Source organism: Chionomys nivalis, chromosome 7 (assembly GCF_950005125.1).
Source record: "Chionomys nivalis chromosome 7, mChiNiv1.1, whole genome shotgun sequence".
NCBI lineage: Eukaryota > Metazoa > Chordata > Mammalia > Rodentia > Cricetidae > Chionomys > Chionomys nivalis.
Genome location: NC_080092.1, coordinates 60,263,161 through 60,278,407, shown reverse-complemented (window position 1 = coordinate 60,278,407; position 15,247 = coordinate 60,263,161). Strand labels below are relative to the sequence as shown.

At 39.5% G+C, this 15,247-nt stretch overlaps 1 protein-coding gene across 6 annotated transcripts in view; it reads right to left on the bottom strand.

Annotated features, from left to right (window-relative positions):
- Positions 1–15,247, bottom strand: part of Nf1 (neurofibromin 1) — a 258,116-nt gene that overhangs the window by 136,941 nt on the left and 105,928 nt on the right. For all 6 annotated transcript variants that reach the window (XM_057774561.1, XM_057774566.1, XM_057774564.1 and 3 more), the window contains 7 exons: positions 14,762–14,845; positions 13,842–13,958; positions 12,741–12,922; positions 12,042–12,253; positions 5,658–5,819; positions 5,276–5,379; positions 2,703–2,838 (listed from right to left, as the gene is read on the bottom strand). In XM_057774561.1, coding sequence (XP_057630544.1) covers positions 2,703–2,838; positions 5,276–5,379; positions 5,658–5,819; positions 12,042–12,253; positions 12,741–12,922; positions 13,842–13,958; positions 14,762–14,845 — 997 coding nt within the window. The remainder of the gene's footprint in view (positions 1–2,702; positions 2,839–5,275; positions 5,380–5,657; positions 5,820–12,041; positions 12,254–12,740; positions 12,923–13,841; positions 13,959–14,761; positions 14,846–15,247) is intronic.

Sequence of the window (15,247 nt, the reverse complement as noted above, 5' to 3'; positions counted from 1 at the left end):
ACTGCCAAAGTTACAAGGGCAAATAAAAGCCGAAAGAGGGAAAAAATGAATAAAAACAAAAGCTAACAAAAAGGAAAGCTAAGTTAGGAAGAAGACTTAATGGAAAACATTTTGAGTCTGAAGCTTTTTTATTTCAATCTTTGTCTTTACTAAGTCACTGTAAATTTTGGATATTAAAAAATAAAATCTTAACTTGTAACAAAAGCTTTGCTTCACAGTAGTCTGCATGAAGTTTACCCATTACAAAATAATGCATAGTGTAATATTTGCTCTGTTTTTCTGTGAAGCTTTAAGGTGATGATTCAAGTGTGAAGGCAATGCACAGCACAGCTCAGCACAGCACACAGTGGTAGTAAGCCACCAGGCAGCACTTTGCTCTCTTCATTTCTCATTGTGCCTAATTAGGAAGGATGGCAAGAATCATGCTTACTTAGGTAATAGGAATGAGAAATTTATTTCTTCATAAATTATCTCCTGTGTGCATTCTTTTTACATTATAATATCATGCTCTCAAACTGGTGTCCAAGTTTGCTGATGATATAAATACATTTTTCATTATGGGGACAGTAACATGAAGAGTTTCTATTAAATTCTAGTAAGACAGACCATGTAATCAGGTACATTCCTCATTCATCTTCAACCAACTAAGGCAACTATCCTTTCAGAAACCCATTTGTTTTCTGAAAATCAATGTGATTCAGATTTTCAAATGTGCGTTGTTTCTTGTCATCCTCATTTTACAAACAAGAAAATAATAGAATTTAAAGAGAAACATAAGGGTAAAGTTAGGACAATCAACACAATGAAGCTTCTTATTATAACTAATCACTCTCTAGCAAGGCTCACACTTTCTGAGCTGGATAAATTGTGTGGAGCTCCCCTAAGCTTCATAGAGCTTTTTGAAATGGCAGTAAAGTCATAACACACCCAGAAACTTAATGCTAACTGTATTTTTATCATATATTTATGTATGCAAAGCTTTCTTTTTATAGACATAGCAGATACGTCTTTTAAAATAGCAATGGAGAAAAAATTCACACAGCAGCTTCACACAGCTTTTTAAAATGATGATTTCACTGATGATGTTAATGTCTCTAAGCAACTGAGGCCGCAAGCCAAAAGGAAAAAATAAATAAAAAGGCTGGGGTGACACTGCAAAACCAGGTTTTGGTAAATGTGTAAGTTCTTTCCCTATTTGCACCCTTATTCTGAATCCCTGGCCCTATGGTATTTTTTCCTGTTTGTTAAGTTAATATACATTTATAGGCTCTCCCTTGGACTAACTAAACTACTTCATATGCAGTTTTGTATATGAAATCAAAAACAGAAGCTACAGAAGAACATAGGCCTTCTTCTCTTAGCATGGAAGTAATCACTGTGAACATCTAAACTCAGGGCACTACTTGTTGTGACAGTATTAGAAGATCTGTTAGCTGCTGGATGATGGTGGAATATATCTTACAAGTAGCCTTTTATATAAAACACACAGCACAATTAGTTTGCCTTGAGAAAACAGGACACAAAACTAATGATCTCTTAAAGCAGAAACCAAAATTACAGATCAAGTCATTCGCGATGCAAAAAAACAAACTTGCCTCAAGTGTAAAAGATGCTCTAAGTGATTTAGGCAAAAGATAAGCAAAACCTCACTTCAGTGCACTCACTGACTTAAGCTGCTTTCTGTGAAATCAGAACAAGAACAAGAACAATGCACCTTGCAAATTAATGGGAGACCAAAGCAGGAAAAATATTTACCTTGCATTTTAAGGGCTCTGTTTGCAGTTAAGACAATTAAGAATAAGTTCTCATTTGTCCTATGTTTGTTTGACCCTCTGAACCAGATCTGCTTGATCACATGTGGGTACATGAGCAGGAAATATGTCAGGAAGTATGCTTGCCCCTGATTGGATGTAGAAAGGAGGTACACAGGGAGGGAGTATATCAGGATACACACATGCCCCTGATTGGACCTGACAGGAAATACAGTGGTCTTACGGGTGTGCCTTTATAGGTTTTGACAAAATGTGACTCATGGCCATTTCCTGGGAACCCTGGGACGGACCTGGACAGTATTTAATTAAAGATTGCTTCAAATTTGGCTCAAAATTGTGGTTATAGTCTTGGACCTGGACAGTATTTAATTAAAGACTGCTTCAAATTTGGCTCAAAATTGTGGTTATGGTCTTGGACCTGGACAGTATTATATAAAGATTGCTTCAAATTTGGCTCAAAATTGTGATTATGGTCTTATTCTCAACCTGTGAGATTAACACTTTCAACACAAGGAAAATACATTTATTTGCTCTAAAGTTTTTAAATGTCTTCGAAGAAAATGTGAGGTTTCTTTCAAAGCCAAACTAACAATAGTTCTTTAAAATTTTATTTTTTTAGTGTATTCTATCTTATGTGTATGAATTATATGTATATGTACCATGTGCATGCCTGGGGTCTAAGGAGATCAAAAGAGAACACTGGATCCCCTGCAACTGGAGTCACAAAGAGTCATGAGTCACCATGAGGGTGCTAGGAACTAAACCTGGGTCCACTGCAAGAGCAGTCAGCACTCGTAATCACTGAACCATCTCTCCATTCCCACAATGTATTATGTATGAAGATGACGGCCAGCAGCTGACTGTGCACAGAACGAGGATCTTCTTGATTTGCTCTGGACTGAGAGTGACAATCTCAAACTGTCAGCATACCTGGTATAAGCAATGGCAGACACTTCGAAGCTGAGAGGGGAATTCTGAGGAGGAACTGATGATAGCATGGAAGAACTTCTCTGTCATCTGAAGGAGGTTCCTCTGGTTTTCGTCAAGGCTCTCAGAAGGTTCTAACCTGCAACAAAGAAAAGGTAAAACCAAAACATGATTGGTGAAACAAAATCACTCTTCACACAATTTTCTAATCCTGACTCAAACAACAAATTTGTTTTGAAAAGAAAAAAGGAAGAAAAAAAGAGAAGTGATTATAACACCATTTTTGGTGGCTCACATCAATTTCAGTATTCCTTTTCTTCCCAACTTTTGCTGTGTGACAAGTATCCCATCACTGAGCTACATCCTTAGCCTTTTAGAATTCTTTTTTTTTTTAAGATTTATTTATTTATTACATATACAGTGCTCTGCCTGTACGCATGGCTGCAGGCCAGAAGAGGGCACCAGATATCATTACAGACGGTTGTGAGCCACCGTGTGGTTACTGGGAATTGAACTCAGGACCTTTGGAAGAGCAGGCAATGCTCTTAACCACTGAGCCATCTCTCCAGCCCGCCCTTTAGCATTCTTAAGCAATTTTTCTTCCTGTGAACATGGGAGCGTGGACCTTAAAATTTTGACTCGTCAGAGTAGGCCTCAGCCTCAAGAGTAAAGGCGGCTAAGGGCTCCCGAAATCTAAAGTCCCTTTCACCAAGTGTTTAAGGTTTTTAATTACGTGTATGAATCTGTGTAAGTGTATACCATATGTTCAGGTGACTTCCAAGGCTAGAAGACACCTTGCTGCAGCTACAGACAGTTGTGAGCCACCTGATATGGATGCTGGCAACTGAACTCAGATCCTCTAGAAGAACAGCAAGTGCTATTAATCACTGAGCCATCTCTCCAGCACATCATGAGTCATTTTTATCAGAAATAATTTATGAACATCTCCTATATCTTCTTAGATTGTGTGTGTGTGTGTGTGTGTGTGTGTGTGTGTGTGTGTGTGTGTTGCTGAGGAGGGAACCAAAAGCCTTGACACATGCTACTAGGTAAGTGATCTACCACTCAGCCATAGTCATATACTCTTGCTTTCTTGATTTTGAACCTGGTGAGAAATGAAGAATTGGGCTCACAAGATGACTAAATATGTGTATTTCCCAGGAGCTGAAAGCACAGAGTGAATATGAAATATGAGTGAAGAGGTAAAGGTGGATTATACAAAGCAAACAATCTGTGCTATATTTTGCTGTCAACAGTGAACCACTAATGGCTACTCATAAAATAAGTGACAAAAAGATTCCTGCTAAGGTTGGGGATAAGCTTAGGGGTACAGTGCTTGTCTAGCATGCAGAAGTACCTGAGTACAATTACCAACACCACCAAAACAAAGCAAAGAAACAAAAAGCCCCATTTTCATTTAGAAAAGTCATTTTTACAGCAAATAATGAGTATAGAAAAGACAATGCTAGAGCTGGAAAGATGGCTCAGAGGTTAAGAGCATTGGCTGTTCTTCCAGAGGTCCTGAGTTCAATTCCCAGCAACTATATCGTGGCTCACAACTATCTATATGAAATCTGGTGTCCTCCTCTGGCATGCAAGGAGAACACTGTATACATAATAAACAAACAAACAAATAAATCTATCATTAAAAAGAAAAAAAAAGACAATGCTAAAAGATGATGGCGGTGTATGCCGTAATTCCAGCACTTGGAAGGCAGAGGCAGGCAGATCTCTGTCTGAGTTTGAAGTCAGCCTGATCTATAGAATGAGCTCCAGGATACCCAGACCTATATAGTGAGACTCTGTCTCAAAACAACAATAAGGGGGGCTGGAGAGATGGCTCAGCGGTTAAGAGCATTGCCTGCTCTTCCAAAGGTCCTGAGTTCAATTCCCGGCAACCACAGGTGGCTCACAACCATCTGGATTGAGGTCTGGTGCCCTCTTCTGGCCTGCAGACATACACACAGACAGAATATTGTATACATAATAAATAAATATTTAAAAAAAAAAACAACAACAATAAGGAAGTCGTGGAAAAGTCAAAGAGCTATGCTACTGGATAAGTATTCACAGAGCTAAACTATACAATACCATGCAGCAATATAAAAGAATTAAGACTAATCTTCATAGACTTTCATGGAAGATCTAAATCCATGGCTAAATCAAAAGAATTAAGTTGTAAACCACAGATTCATTGTGGTACCTTTCAAATTGAACAATCATATTACAATATATATCTTCTACAATTACATATGTTTATACAAAATGATGGGAAAAGGACAGAATAAACCAGAACAGTACCTATAAGTGGTACTCAAAGATGGCTTTAATGATACCTGTTTGTGTTTTTTATTCTTTAAGGAAGAATGTATTTGCATATAACTTTTTGTATAAAAACTAAAAAACAATTTTAAGAGTTACATTCTGTAACCCCAGTACTGCAGAGTTGGGGCAAGAAGACTATAAGTTCAAGGACAGTTTTGGCTATATAGTGACATATTGTCTTGGGCAGGAACATTAAGGTGGCCTCATGTAGAATCAGGAGCAGGGAGGGAGCAACTGTGAAGATGACAAACCTGGTAGGATCCACTTCAAAGCTGACATGCTGCCAATCTGAAGATGTGATCACAATCCGCAATAAAGGATCCAGTAGCTTCTGTAGGTAAGTAGCACCGTATACCTAAGGAAATGCACAGTAAGGCACATCTGTAGATAAGCAGCACCGTATACCTAAGGAAATGCACAGTGAGGCACATCTGTAGGTAAGCAGCACTGTATACCTAAGGAAATGCACAGTGAGGCACATCTGTAGGTAAGCAGCACTGTATACCTAAGGAAATGCACAGGGAGACACAGACCCATACAGCTGGCATGGAAAAAGTAATCTAACATACTCTGTATATAACAATTTCTTGACAAACCTAGTACGTACATACACACAGAATGAATGATACAAACCTTAAAGCAGAATGTCATTATCTTACTGGCCAAGCTGTTGCCCCGGAAAAGAGTCTGCATGGAGTCTGCCAATTCCACTTCCTTAGAAAACATGTTCCAGAGCAGCTGGTAGAGTAAGTGCCGAGAATCAAACAGAGTAACCAGAACACGAGCCAGCTCATCCTGGGAACAAACAAAATTGTATTTGTATGAACAAGTTTACTTTTATTTTTTAAAGATAGATTTAAAATTTGGAAATCACCCATTAAATCAAGGTAAGTGATAACTAATTACTCTTAAAATTTACATATGTCTATGATAGGTGACTTTTTAAACCTGTTTATAATAGCTCTTGCCACCAAGGAGTAACTGAGGGAAAGATGAGAGATGGGGCTTTACCAGAAGACAGAAAGACTTCAGGATCTGGCTCTAATCACATCACGAAAATAAGAGTTCACTTTGATGTGTGGACGAGATTAAACAGACTGGTTTCTTAGAACTGATTAAATACATCATGGCCAAGGCAGAAAAAAAACAAAAATATAAACACTAAAGGGCTGTTTAAAAATCAGAAAAGGGGAGGACAGGGAGAGGCCTCAGCTAGATACTCAAATCCCAACATTCTGTCATATTTACACATAGCTGAAGAGTTAGGATTGAGGTTAACCTTTCTATTATTTGTATGATACTACCTTTTGTTCCTTATAGAAGTGAGTGTGTGTGTGTGTGTGTACATATTGGGTGGTTTTGCATGTCAATTTGACACAAGCTACAGTCATCAGAGGCAGGAGTCTCAGCTGAGGAAATGCCTCAAGGAGATCCAGCTGTAAGGCATTTTCTATTTTCTCATTTAGTGATCAATGGGGCGGGGGGCAGCCCATGGTTGGTGGTGGTGGTCCTGGGTTCTATAAAAAGGTAGGCTGAGTAAGCCTCGGGAAGCAAGCCAGTAAACATCACTCGTCCATGACTTCTGCATCAGCTCCTGCCTCCAGGATCCTTTGTGTGAGTTCCTGTCCTGACTTCCTTCAGTGATGAACAGCAATGTTGAAGTTTAAGTCAAACCCTTCTCACCCTAACTTGTCTTTTGTTCATGGTGTTTCCTCACAGCACTAGAAACGCTAACAAATAACTAAGAGTGTTTTATACAATTGATAAAACTGTAATTCACAGTTAAACCCAACATCAAGAGGAGACAGAATAGTGGTAGCTATAATAAAAAGAACCCTCAACCTTTAAACAGTAATAAAGGCCACCATGGTCCTGAGCCCTCTCCTCTGCCTGGCCTGGTCCCAGGATGAAAAGAATGAGACAGTGCAGTAAGGGAAAGATTGAGTAACCATGACCACAAATACCCCGGAAGCCATAGGATTTTGAAGACTCAGTGTCTGCTTTATACCCTAGAGTGACACAAGCCATCTTTGACATAATATCAAACCCTACCCTCCATTATGAAGTGAAGTAAAAAGAACAAGAATTGAGGGACTAATCAGAGGTGGTTGGGCTTGGGATACAGCTTGGTGGTGGATGGCTTGCCTAGCACCACGATGTGCTGGTTTCTATTTCAGCACAGCAGAAAGGAGAAACACCAGCAGCTGCTGGTTTTAGGCCCCCATGTGAAATGTCTTTCTATTCTCATCGCTTCTCCTAAATCCTGAAAATTATGAGCAACTGAATTTTAAAACATGTATTTACATAGTCAATTTTGTAATAATTTAATTTTTTGCTCACCTTTAGATAAAGTTTTAACAAATGTGACAGAACACACTTGTAATCCCAGTACCCAGGAAGTGGCGGCAGAGAAGATTATAAACTTGAGGACAGACTAAGTTACATAAGAGTTCCAAGCACAACAAAACATCAACAGCAAAAAATGTTGTTAGAAGGTACCCATGCTTCCTCAGATGCTCTAACTAATGTGGGTGGTCCTGAGTTGTTTGTTGGTTTGTTTTGTTTTTGAAAAGAGTTCCAAGCCATATCACTATCTTGTCTTTAAAAAAAGAAAAAAGGGAATGGGGACCAAGGGCGTCTGTCAGTGGTTCTTAACCTGTGGGACTTGACTCCTTTGGGAGTCAAACAACCATTTCACAGGGGTCGAATATCAGATATTTACATTTTGATTCACAACAGTAGCAAAATCAATTATGAAGTAGCAAAGAAAATAATTTTAAGATTAGGGTAAAGTGTTGAGACATTAAGAAGGTTGAGAACCACTGGTATATATGATCAAGAGACATTGTTTATATGTAAGAAATCCCAGCACTCGGGAGGCAGAGGCAGGTGGATCTCTGTGAGTTCGAGACCAGCCTGGTCTACAACAGCTAGTTCCAGGAGAGGCTCCAAAGCTACGAAGAAACCCTGTTTTGAAAAAGAAAAAAAGTAAAAAGAAAAAAAGAAGAAAAAAACCCGAAAATTTCAAAGAACAAAAGTAATTTTAAAAAATGGATAGATGGATCAGCAGTTGAGAGCAGTTGCTGTTCTTACAGAACCTGGGTTCAATTCCCAGCACCCACATGCAGCTTATAACCATTTTTAACTCCAGTTTCAGGGGATCCAACAGGCTTTTCTGGTCTTTGGGCACTGCACACACATGGTACACAAACACACATGCAGGCAAAATACTTATACATACAGAATAAAAATAAATAAAATCTCAAAAAACAATTTAAGTAATTGAGGCCAGGTGTAGTAGTGCATGCCTTTAATCCCTGCAATAGGGAAGCAGAGGATCTTTGTTCGTCTAAGATTATATTCTGGTTCTACGCAGTGAATCCCAGACCAATCAGGACTACAGAGAAAAACCCTATCTCCAAAAAAGAAAATAAATAAAAAGTATTTTAAGTCATTTAATAGAAAGCTCAGAAATATTTACTGTAAGAAAATAAAATAAAAGCCGGGTGGTGGTGGCCCATGCCTTTAATCCCAGCACTCAGGAGGCAAAGACAGATGGATCTTTGTGAGTTCGAGACCGGCCTGGTCTACAAGAGCTACTTCCAGGACAGGCTCCAAAGCTACAGAGAAACCCTGTCTCGAAACCCCTCCCCCACCCCCACCCCCCAAAAAAACCCACAAGCCGGGCAGTGGTGGCACACGCCTTTAATTCCATCACTCGGGAGGCAGAGGCAGGTGGATTTCTGTGAGTTCGAGACCAGCCTGGTCTACAAGAGCTAGTTCCAGGACAGGCTCCAAAACCACAGAGAAACCCTGTCTCGAAAAACAAAACAAAACGAAGGAAGGGAGGGAGGGAGGGAGGGAGGGAGGGAGGGAGGGAGGGAGGGAGGGAGGGAGGGAGGGAGGGAAATTTAAGCTTCTTTGACTCAAATCAACTTTTGTTCTTGGATTAGGGATCAAGAGTAGGCTCTCAGACATGCTGGACAAGAACTCTACTACTAGGCTACATCATCAGATCTTGATTAAGAAAACTATGAAATTTTTTTATGCTGGTAAATTGATGGAGGAAGGTCATTGGTTAATTAAAAAAGAAACTGCTTGGCCCTCATAGGTTAGAACATAGGTGGGTGGAGTAAACAGAACAGAATGCTGGGAGGAAGAGGAAGTGAGCTCAAACTCGATAGCTCTCCTCTCTGGGGCAGATGCAATGAAGCTCCGTCTGACCCAGGATGGACGTAGGCTAGAATCTTCCCGGTAAGCGCACCTTGGGGTGCTACACGCATTATTAGAAATGGGCTAGTCCAGGTGCGAGAGTTAGCTGAGAAGAGGCTAGATATAATGGGCCAAGCAGTGTTTAAAAGAATACAGTTTGTGTGTTGTTGTGTGTTGTTATTTCTGGGCATAAGCTAGCCAGGCGACCAGGAGCTGGGGCGGCAGGAACACAGCCCGCAGCTCCCCACAACAGTAAATGCAAAAAATCAGATACTTATGATACATTTGAAGATGTATAAAATAATTTTAAGCTTGAAAAAGATAATTTAGGAGTGTTGCTAATCAATGGGTATAAAATTGCAATGATAAATAAGCCAAATGTTAAGCTGCATGCCTGTGATCCCAGCATTTGATAGACAGGCAAACGAATGTCTACATAAGAGTTTCAGGCAAACTAGAGACAGAGAGGCCCTTTTCCATCATAAAACAAAAAGAAAAAAACTCTGAGAAGAGGATAGAGCTCATGTTAGTCTAGAGCTTATGTCTCACTAAAGTTAAACTGAAGCAGAAAAATCAGAGAAGCATCTTAAAAATCAGCAGCCGCAGTAGCAAGGGTGCTTGAGGGCAGAAACAAAGAAAGGCAAAGTGGTGACAGTATAGAAGGGACAGCATTAGATGGAGGCTGAGATTAGGCAGATTAGGCAGGCCTAGATTAGGTTAGGATTATAACTCACAGAAAAGAACGTGAGTTTTATTTTTAGATATAAGAAACATGATCTTACAGCCTCTATTTGACATTTACGTGTTTTTATTTTATTTTAAAGATTTATTTATTTATTTATTAAGTATGCAGTGGTCTGCCTGCATATATCCCTGCAGGCCAGAAGAGGGCACCAGACCCCATTACAGATGGTTGTGAGTCACCATGTGGTTGCTGGGAATTGAACTCAGGACCTTTGGAAGTACAGCCAGTGCTCTTAACCTCTGAGCCATCTCTCCAGCCCCATTTACGTCTTTTTAAATGTATATTTTCAATTTATGTGTGCATGGGTACACATGTGTGAATGTGTCCATGGAGGCAGGAAAAGGACATCAGCTCTCTGAGAGGCAGTAAGCATGTGTTTATTAGCTGTCCGGTCGAGTGCTGGGATGTGAACTCCAGTCTTTTTATGGAACAGCAAGCACTCTTAACCACCAAAACTTCTCTCCAGCCCCTTTTATGGGTAGGTTCTCTTCATTTTTTGTTGTTAGTTTTATGTGAGTGGTTGTTTTGCCTAGGAAGGCCAGAAGAGGGCACCCAGCCTCCTGGGACTGAAGCTGCAAGTTACCATGAGCTGGGAATCCATGCCAGATCTTCTAGAAAAGCAGCAAGTGCTCTAACAACTGAGCAATCTCTCCAGTTTCTCACCCTCCAATCACAGCTTTTAAGCATAAACTAATACCTTAGTAATTAGAAGTTACTCTTATTAAAGTCTTTTTTTCTTTTTCTTTGGTAAAATAAACCACATGACCTTTAAGGGGGGGGGGAGAGGGAGAGAGAGAGAGGGAGGGAGGGAGGGAGGGAGGGAGGGAGGGAGGGAGGGAGGGAGGAGAGGGAGAGGGGGGGGCATCACTCTGTCGCTCTAGCTGGCTTCTTGAAACTTGCCATGTAGACCCGTCTTTGCCTCCCCAGTGCTGAGATTAAAGGAGAGGCAACAGCACAGGGATGCACATGACTTTTTAAAACAGAAATGAACAAAAGCTTTCTCGAAGTTTTAGCATGTGTTATTAAGAATGTTGTCTTTTATGGGTGGAGGGTACAGCTCAGTAATAAAGCATTTGCCTAAAATGCATAAGGTCCTGGTATCAACTGCCAGAACACAAAATAAATTTAGAAGACCAAATAACTGTATGTCTACAGTATTTTACCAGTCTATCTTGTTGTTTTTTTTTTTTTTTTTTTTTTTTTGGTTTTTCGAGACAGGGTTTCTCTGTAGCTTTGGAGCCTTTCCTGGAACTCCCTTTGTAGACCAGGCTGGCCTCGAACTTACAGAGATCCGCCTGCCTCTGCCTCCCGAGTGCTGGGATTAAAGGCGTGCGCCACCACCGCCCGGCTCTATCTTGTTTTGAAACACGCTCTTATGTAGCCAAGTTGGCTTTGAACTTGTTACGTAGCCAAGGATGACCTTTGATTTTTGATTCTCTTGCCTCCATTTCCCAAATGCTAGAATTACAAACACTTGCCACCACATCCAATACTACTTCAAATGCAAATGAATAAGTCAAAACTAAATTATATAAGGCAGAGGTAGGAAACAAGCATAAATCTCAGATTACAAGATTTAGCATTAGTAACAATTAAAATCATGTTTACTAATTATTTTAATATAAAGATATAAGATCACATCAGTGGTTTTACATTTTCTTTGTATTGGTGATTAAATGGGCTTTTTCACTGGGGTGGAAAAAAAGAAAACACTAGCAGGGGCCTAGGAGTACCAATCCCTTCTCTACAGATGAAAAAAAAGTTTAATGGCTCAGACTGGCCCACATTTATTTTGTGAGACAGTCTTACCAAGGAGGACTTTGAACTTCTGATCCACCCCCAAGTGCTGAGATTGTAGGCATGCACGACCATAAATGATTTTCTGTGGTGCTAGGAAAAGCATTCTACTAATTGAGCTACATTCTCAGCTCTAAATGGCATACTTTTTTGTAGTTCTTACATTTTATAAATTCACCGAAGAAACATTTATGAACAAACTTATTTTGAAACACTGGCTATATGCCAGGCATTCTATTTCCCTACTGTCTCAATAAACTTACCCACTGAGAACAAGGGACCACATTGGCCAGAGCCATAGCTATAGGGAGTTCTCCTTGGTCTCCCATCATTGTGACCAGTTCCACGAGTCTCTCAAACCGATCTGCCAACACTGTTTCAGCAAGTGTGTCGAATTCTGTTCCTTGTTGAAGGATTTTTGTCAGAACTTCCATAAATGTAGCTCTTGTCTGGAGATCCTTGTGATAACCTAAACCTGACGCGAACAATTAGATACAAATTTACTACAGAGACTGACTGAAGCAATTTCCTTTTTACATGTCATGTCAACTCTAGGTTTTAACTTTTTAATCTTATGTATTTTGTAAGCATGTATGTCTGGGAATTACATGTGTGCCTGATTACCATGGAGGCCAAGAGGCACTATCTATTCCCTAGGACTGGAGTTACAAGTGATTGTGAGCCACCATATGGGTGCTGGAAATTAAAGCCAGGTCCTCTAGAAAAACAGCCAGGGTTCTTAACAACTAAGCCATGTCTCCGGCCCAACTCTCTAGGGTTTTGTATTTCTTTTTTAGAAACAGAGTCACTGTGTAGCTTTGACTGGCCTGGAACTCACTGTGTAGACCAGACAGGCTTTACGCTCATAGAGATCCTTCTGTTTCTTGCTCCTGGGTGATGGGATTAAAGTAGTGCACTACCATGCTGGGACAATGTTACATGTAGCTTTCATCTGATCTCACCTATAGAGTGCATGAGTCCACTGTCCACATTAGCATTGAGTAAGTTTGACATTGCAAGCACTGTACAGTGTCTCAGGGATGCCAGTCTCCGAGACATGCCACGTTTCCTGCCACCTGCTTGTGCATTTTCATCTTCAACTTCACTACAGTCATTCAAAAGGTTCATAAATAGTGTGAAGTACCTGGAAATACAAAGACTGACCTTTACAAAGTGAAGGCCACCCAAACCAGAAAGCTAAACACACATTCTGAGTGATCATATGTGACAATATGCATGGCCATGATTTTCTAATCTTGGCCTGAGAAGTCAATGTGGTTCATTATTAAGATGCTGTGAGAATTGTTTTATCCTGACAAAGTACAGAAGTCATTTCATGACATAGGCACAGAAGATGTGCAAGGTTTCCTGTCAAATGTGTCAGTTTTAATATTTAGCATACAAAATTCATGTTCCAAATAGTTTAGACATTTTCTTGTTTATTGTGTTTTATTTATTGTGTTGTTTTTATTTTTTCAAGACAGGGTTTCTCTAGGTAGCCCTAGCTGTACTGGAACTCACTTTGTAGACCAGGCTGTTGTAGAACTCAGAGATCTGCCTACCTTTGCCTCCCAAGAACTGGGATTAAAGGCATGTGCCACCACGCCCAGCTTAGACATTGTCATTTTAAATGACTTAATGAAACAATCTAGATTTGTTATAAGGAAAAATTCAATGATCACATTATTCTTTAAAAACCAGAACACAGCCGGGCGGTGGTGGCGCACGCCTTTAATCCCAGCACTCGGGAGGCAGAGACAGGCGGATCTCTGTGAGTTCGAGACCAGCCTGGTCTACAAGAGCTAGTTCCAGGACAGGCTCCAAAACCACAGAGAAACCCTGTCTCAAAAAAAAAAAAAAAAAAAAAAAAAAAAAAAACCCAGAACACAAATTATTTTCTATCATTTCAAAAGCAGATATGGTATGTTTTATGAGAACAGCCAATGGTCACAATACAAAAGTACTTAGGTCTTGTAAATACAATAATTAGCAATTCACTTAATTCCTTTGAGGGAGGGAGCTATATTTGTTTTATGCTTTTGTTTTTGATGGCTAAAATTTACTTAAGAAATAACTGTGATTTGGCCTCCATCAATTCCACCCCATCTCCTTCTTCGGGCTGTAATGGAAGACCAGCAAGGAGTGAAACTACTGCTTCCATGCTTGCTTGGTCCAAATCTCTAAAAAAAAAAAAAAAAAAAAATTAGAAACTATGAGCCTTTCGAACACAAACTTTAGGAGCTCTCTATTCCATTAACTAAACTGTAGTCACAACCTAAGTAGTATCAGTAAATATGACAAGCTCGAACACACACAAAACTTCAAACTTTCAATCAACTAACCTTTAACATAGTATCTATGTTAAATCACAAGTATGGTGCTAAGGATAAAGTTCAATTTAGCATTTATACATCTTGGATTCAAGCTCCAACATCACAGTATAAAAATGAAAAAATTCAATTAATCAACCAACCAAAATAAGGTATACACTATCAAGTTATACCTGGCCAGAGAAAAAGATGAAGATATTATACTAATCACAGTTATCAATTTTGATATGCATCAATCATCTATCACTAAAGCAAATTAAAGAAATTATTCATTAGACTCATCATAATTATATGCCTCAATCAATACTTTACCTAATCATAAAGTAATACAATCTACTGATTTATGCATCTTCTTTCTCAATAACTATTAATCATTTTTCCTAAGCCAACAACACTTCCCTAGACCTCTCTCATATTTGGTCAACTAAGTCTTTCCATTGGGGAAAAAAAAAAGAACTTCATATATTTCAAATACAAAAGCTTACATTCTATAAAACAAGTTAAATACAGTGTGCTATAAATGCTTAATAGCTATACCTGTAGTCATTTTCATGAATAAGGTAAAACATGACAGCACTTAAAGGTAGGTCGGTCGGTCAGTCAGTCAGTCAGTCAGTCAGTCAGTCTGTCTATCTGTCTGTCTCTCTCTTTACCTTGTAAGACACTTTACATCATCATCTGCTGCTTGGTTTGATGTTCCCATAACCCAGTCTGTTAGGTATTCTACCATTTTATTCCTGCAGAATAATGAGGAAAAGGGACAAATTTTTAACTCACTCTCTTTCTCTTACTGTATGATTACTTAGACAAGAGTTTTATTGTACAGTTGCATAGCCTTGAACTTCTTCTGCCTTAGCCTTCTGACTGTTGGAACTGCAGGTATACGCCAATATAAATGAGCAAATAGTAAATTCAATATGACTTCATAGAAGAGATACTGCTATAGAAGAGATCAGGTGTAATGAAATATAAGTCAGAAGGGCACAAAGACACAACTGGGATGCTGATCCTCTTCACTGGCACTTTCCTATACTGCCAATGTGGAAACAGAATTCAACTTTTAGTGCCAGGAGTTAGTTTTAGAAAAGGGGAGAAGGAAGGAAGGAAGAAAGGGAGGGAGGGGGAGGAGAAGGGAGGGG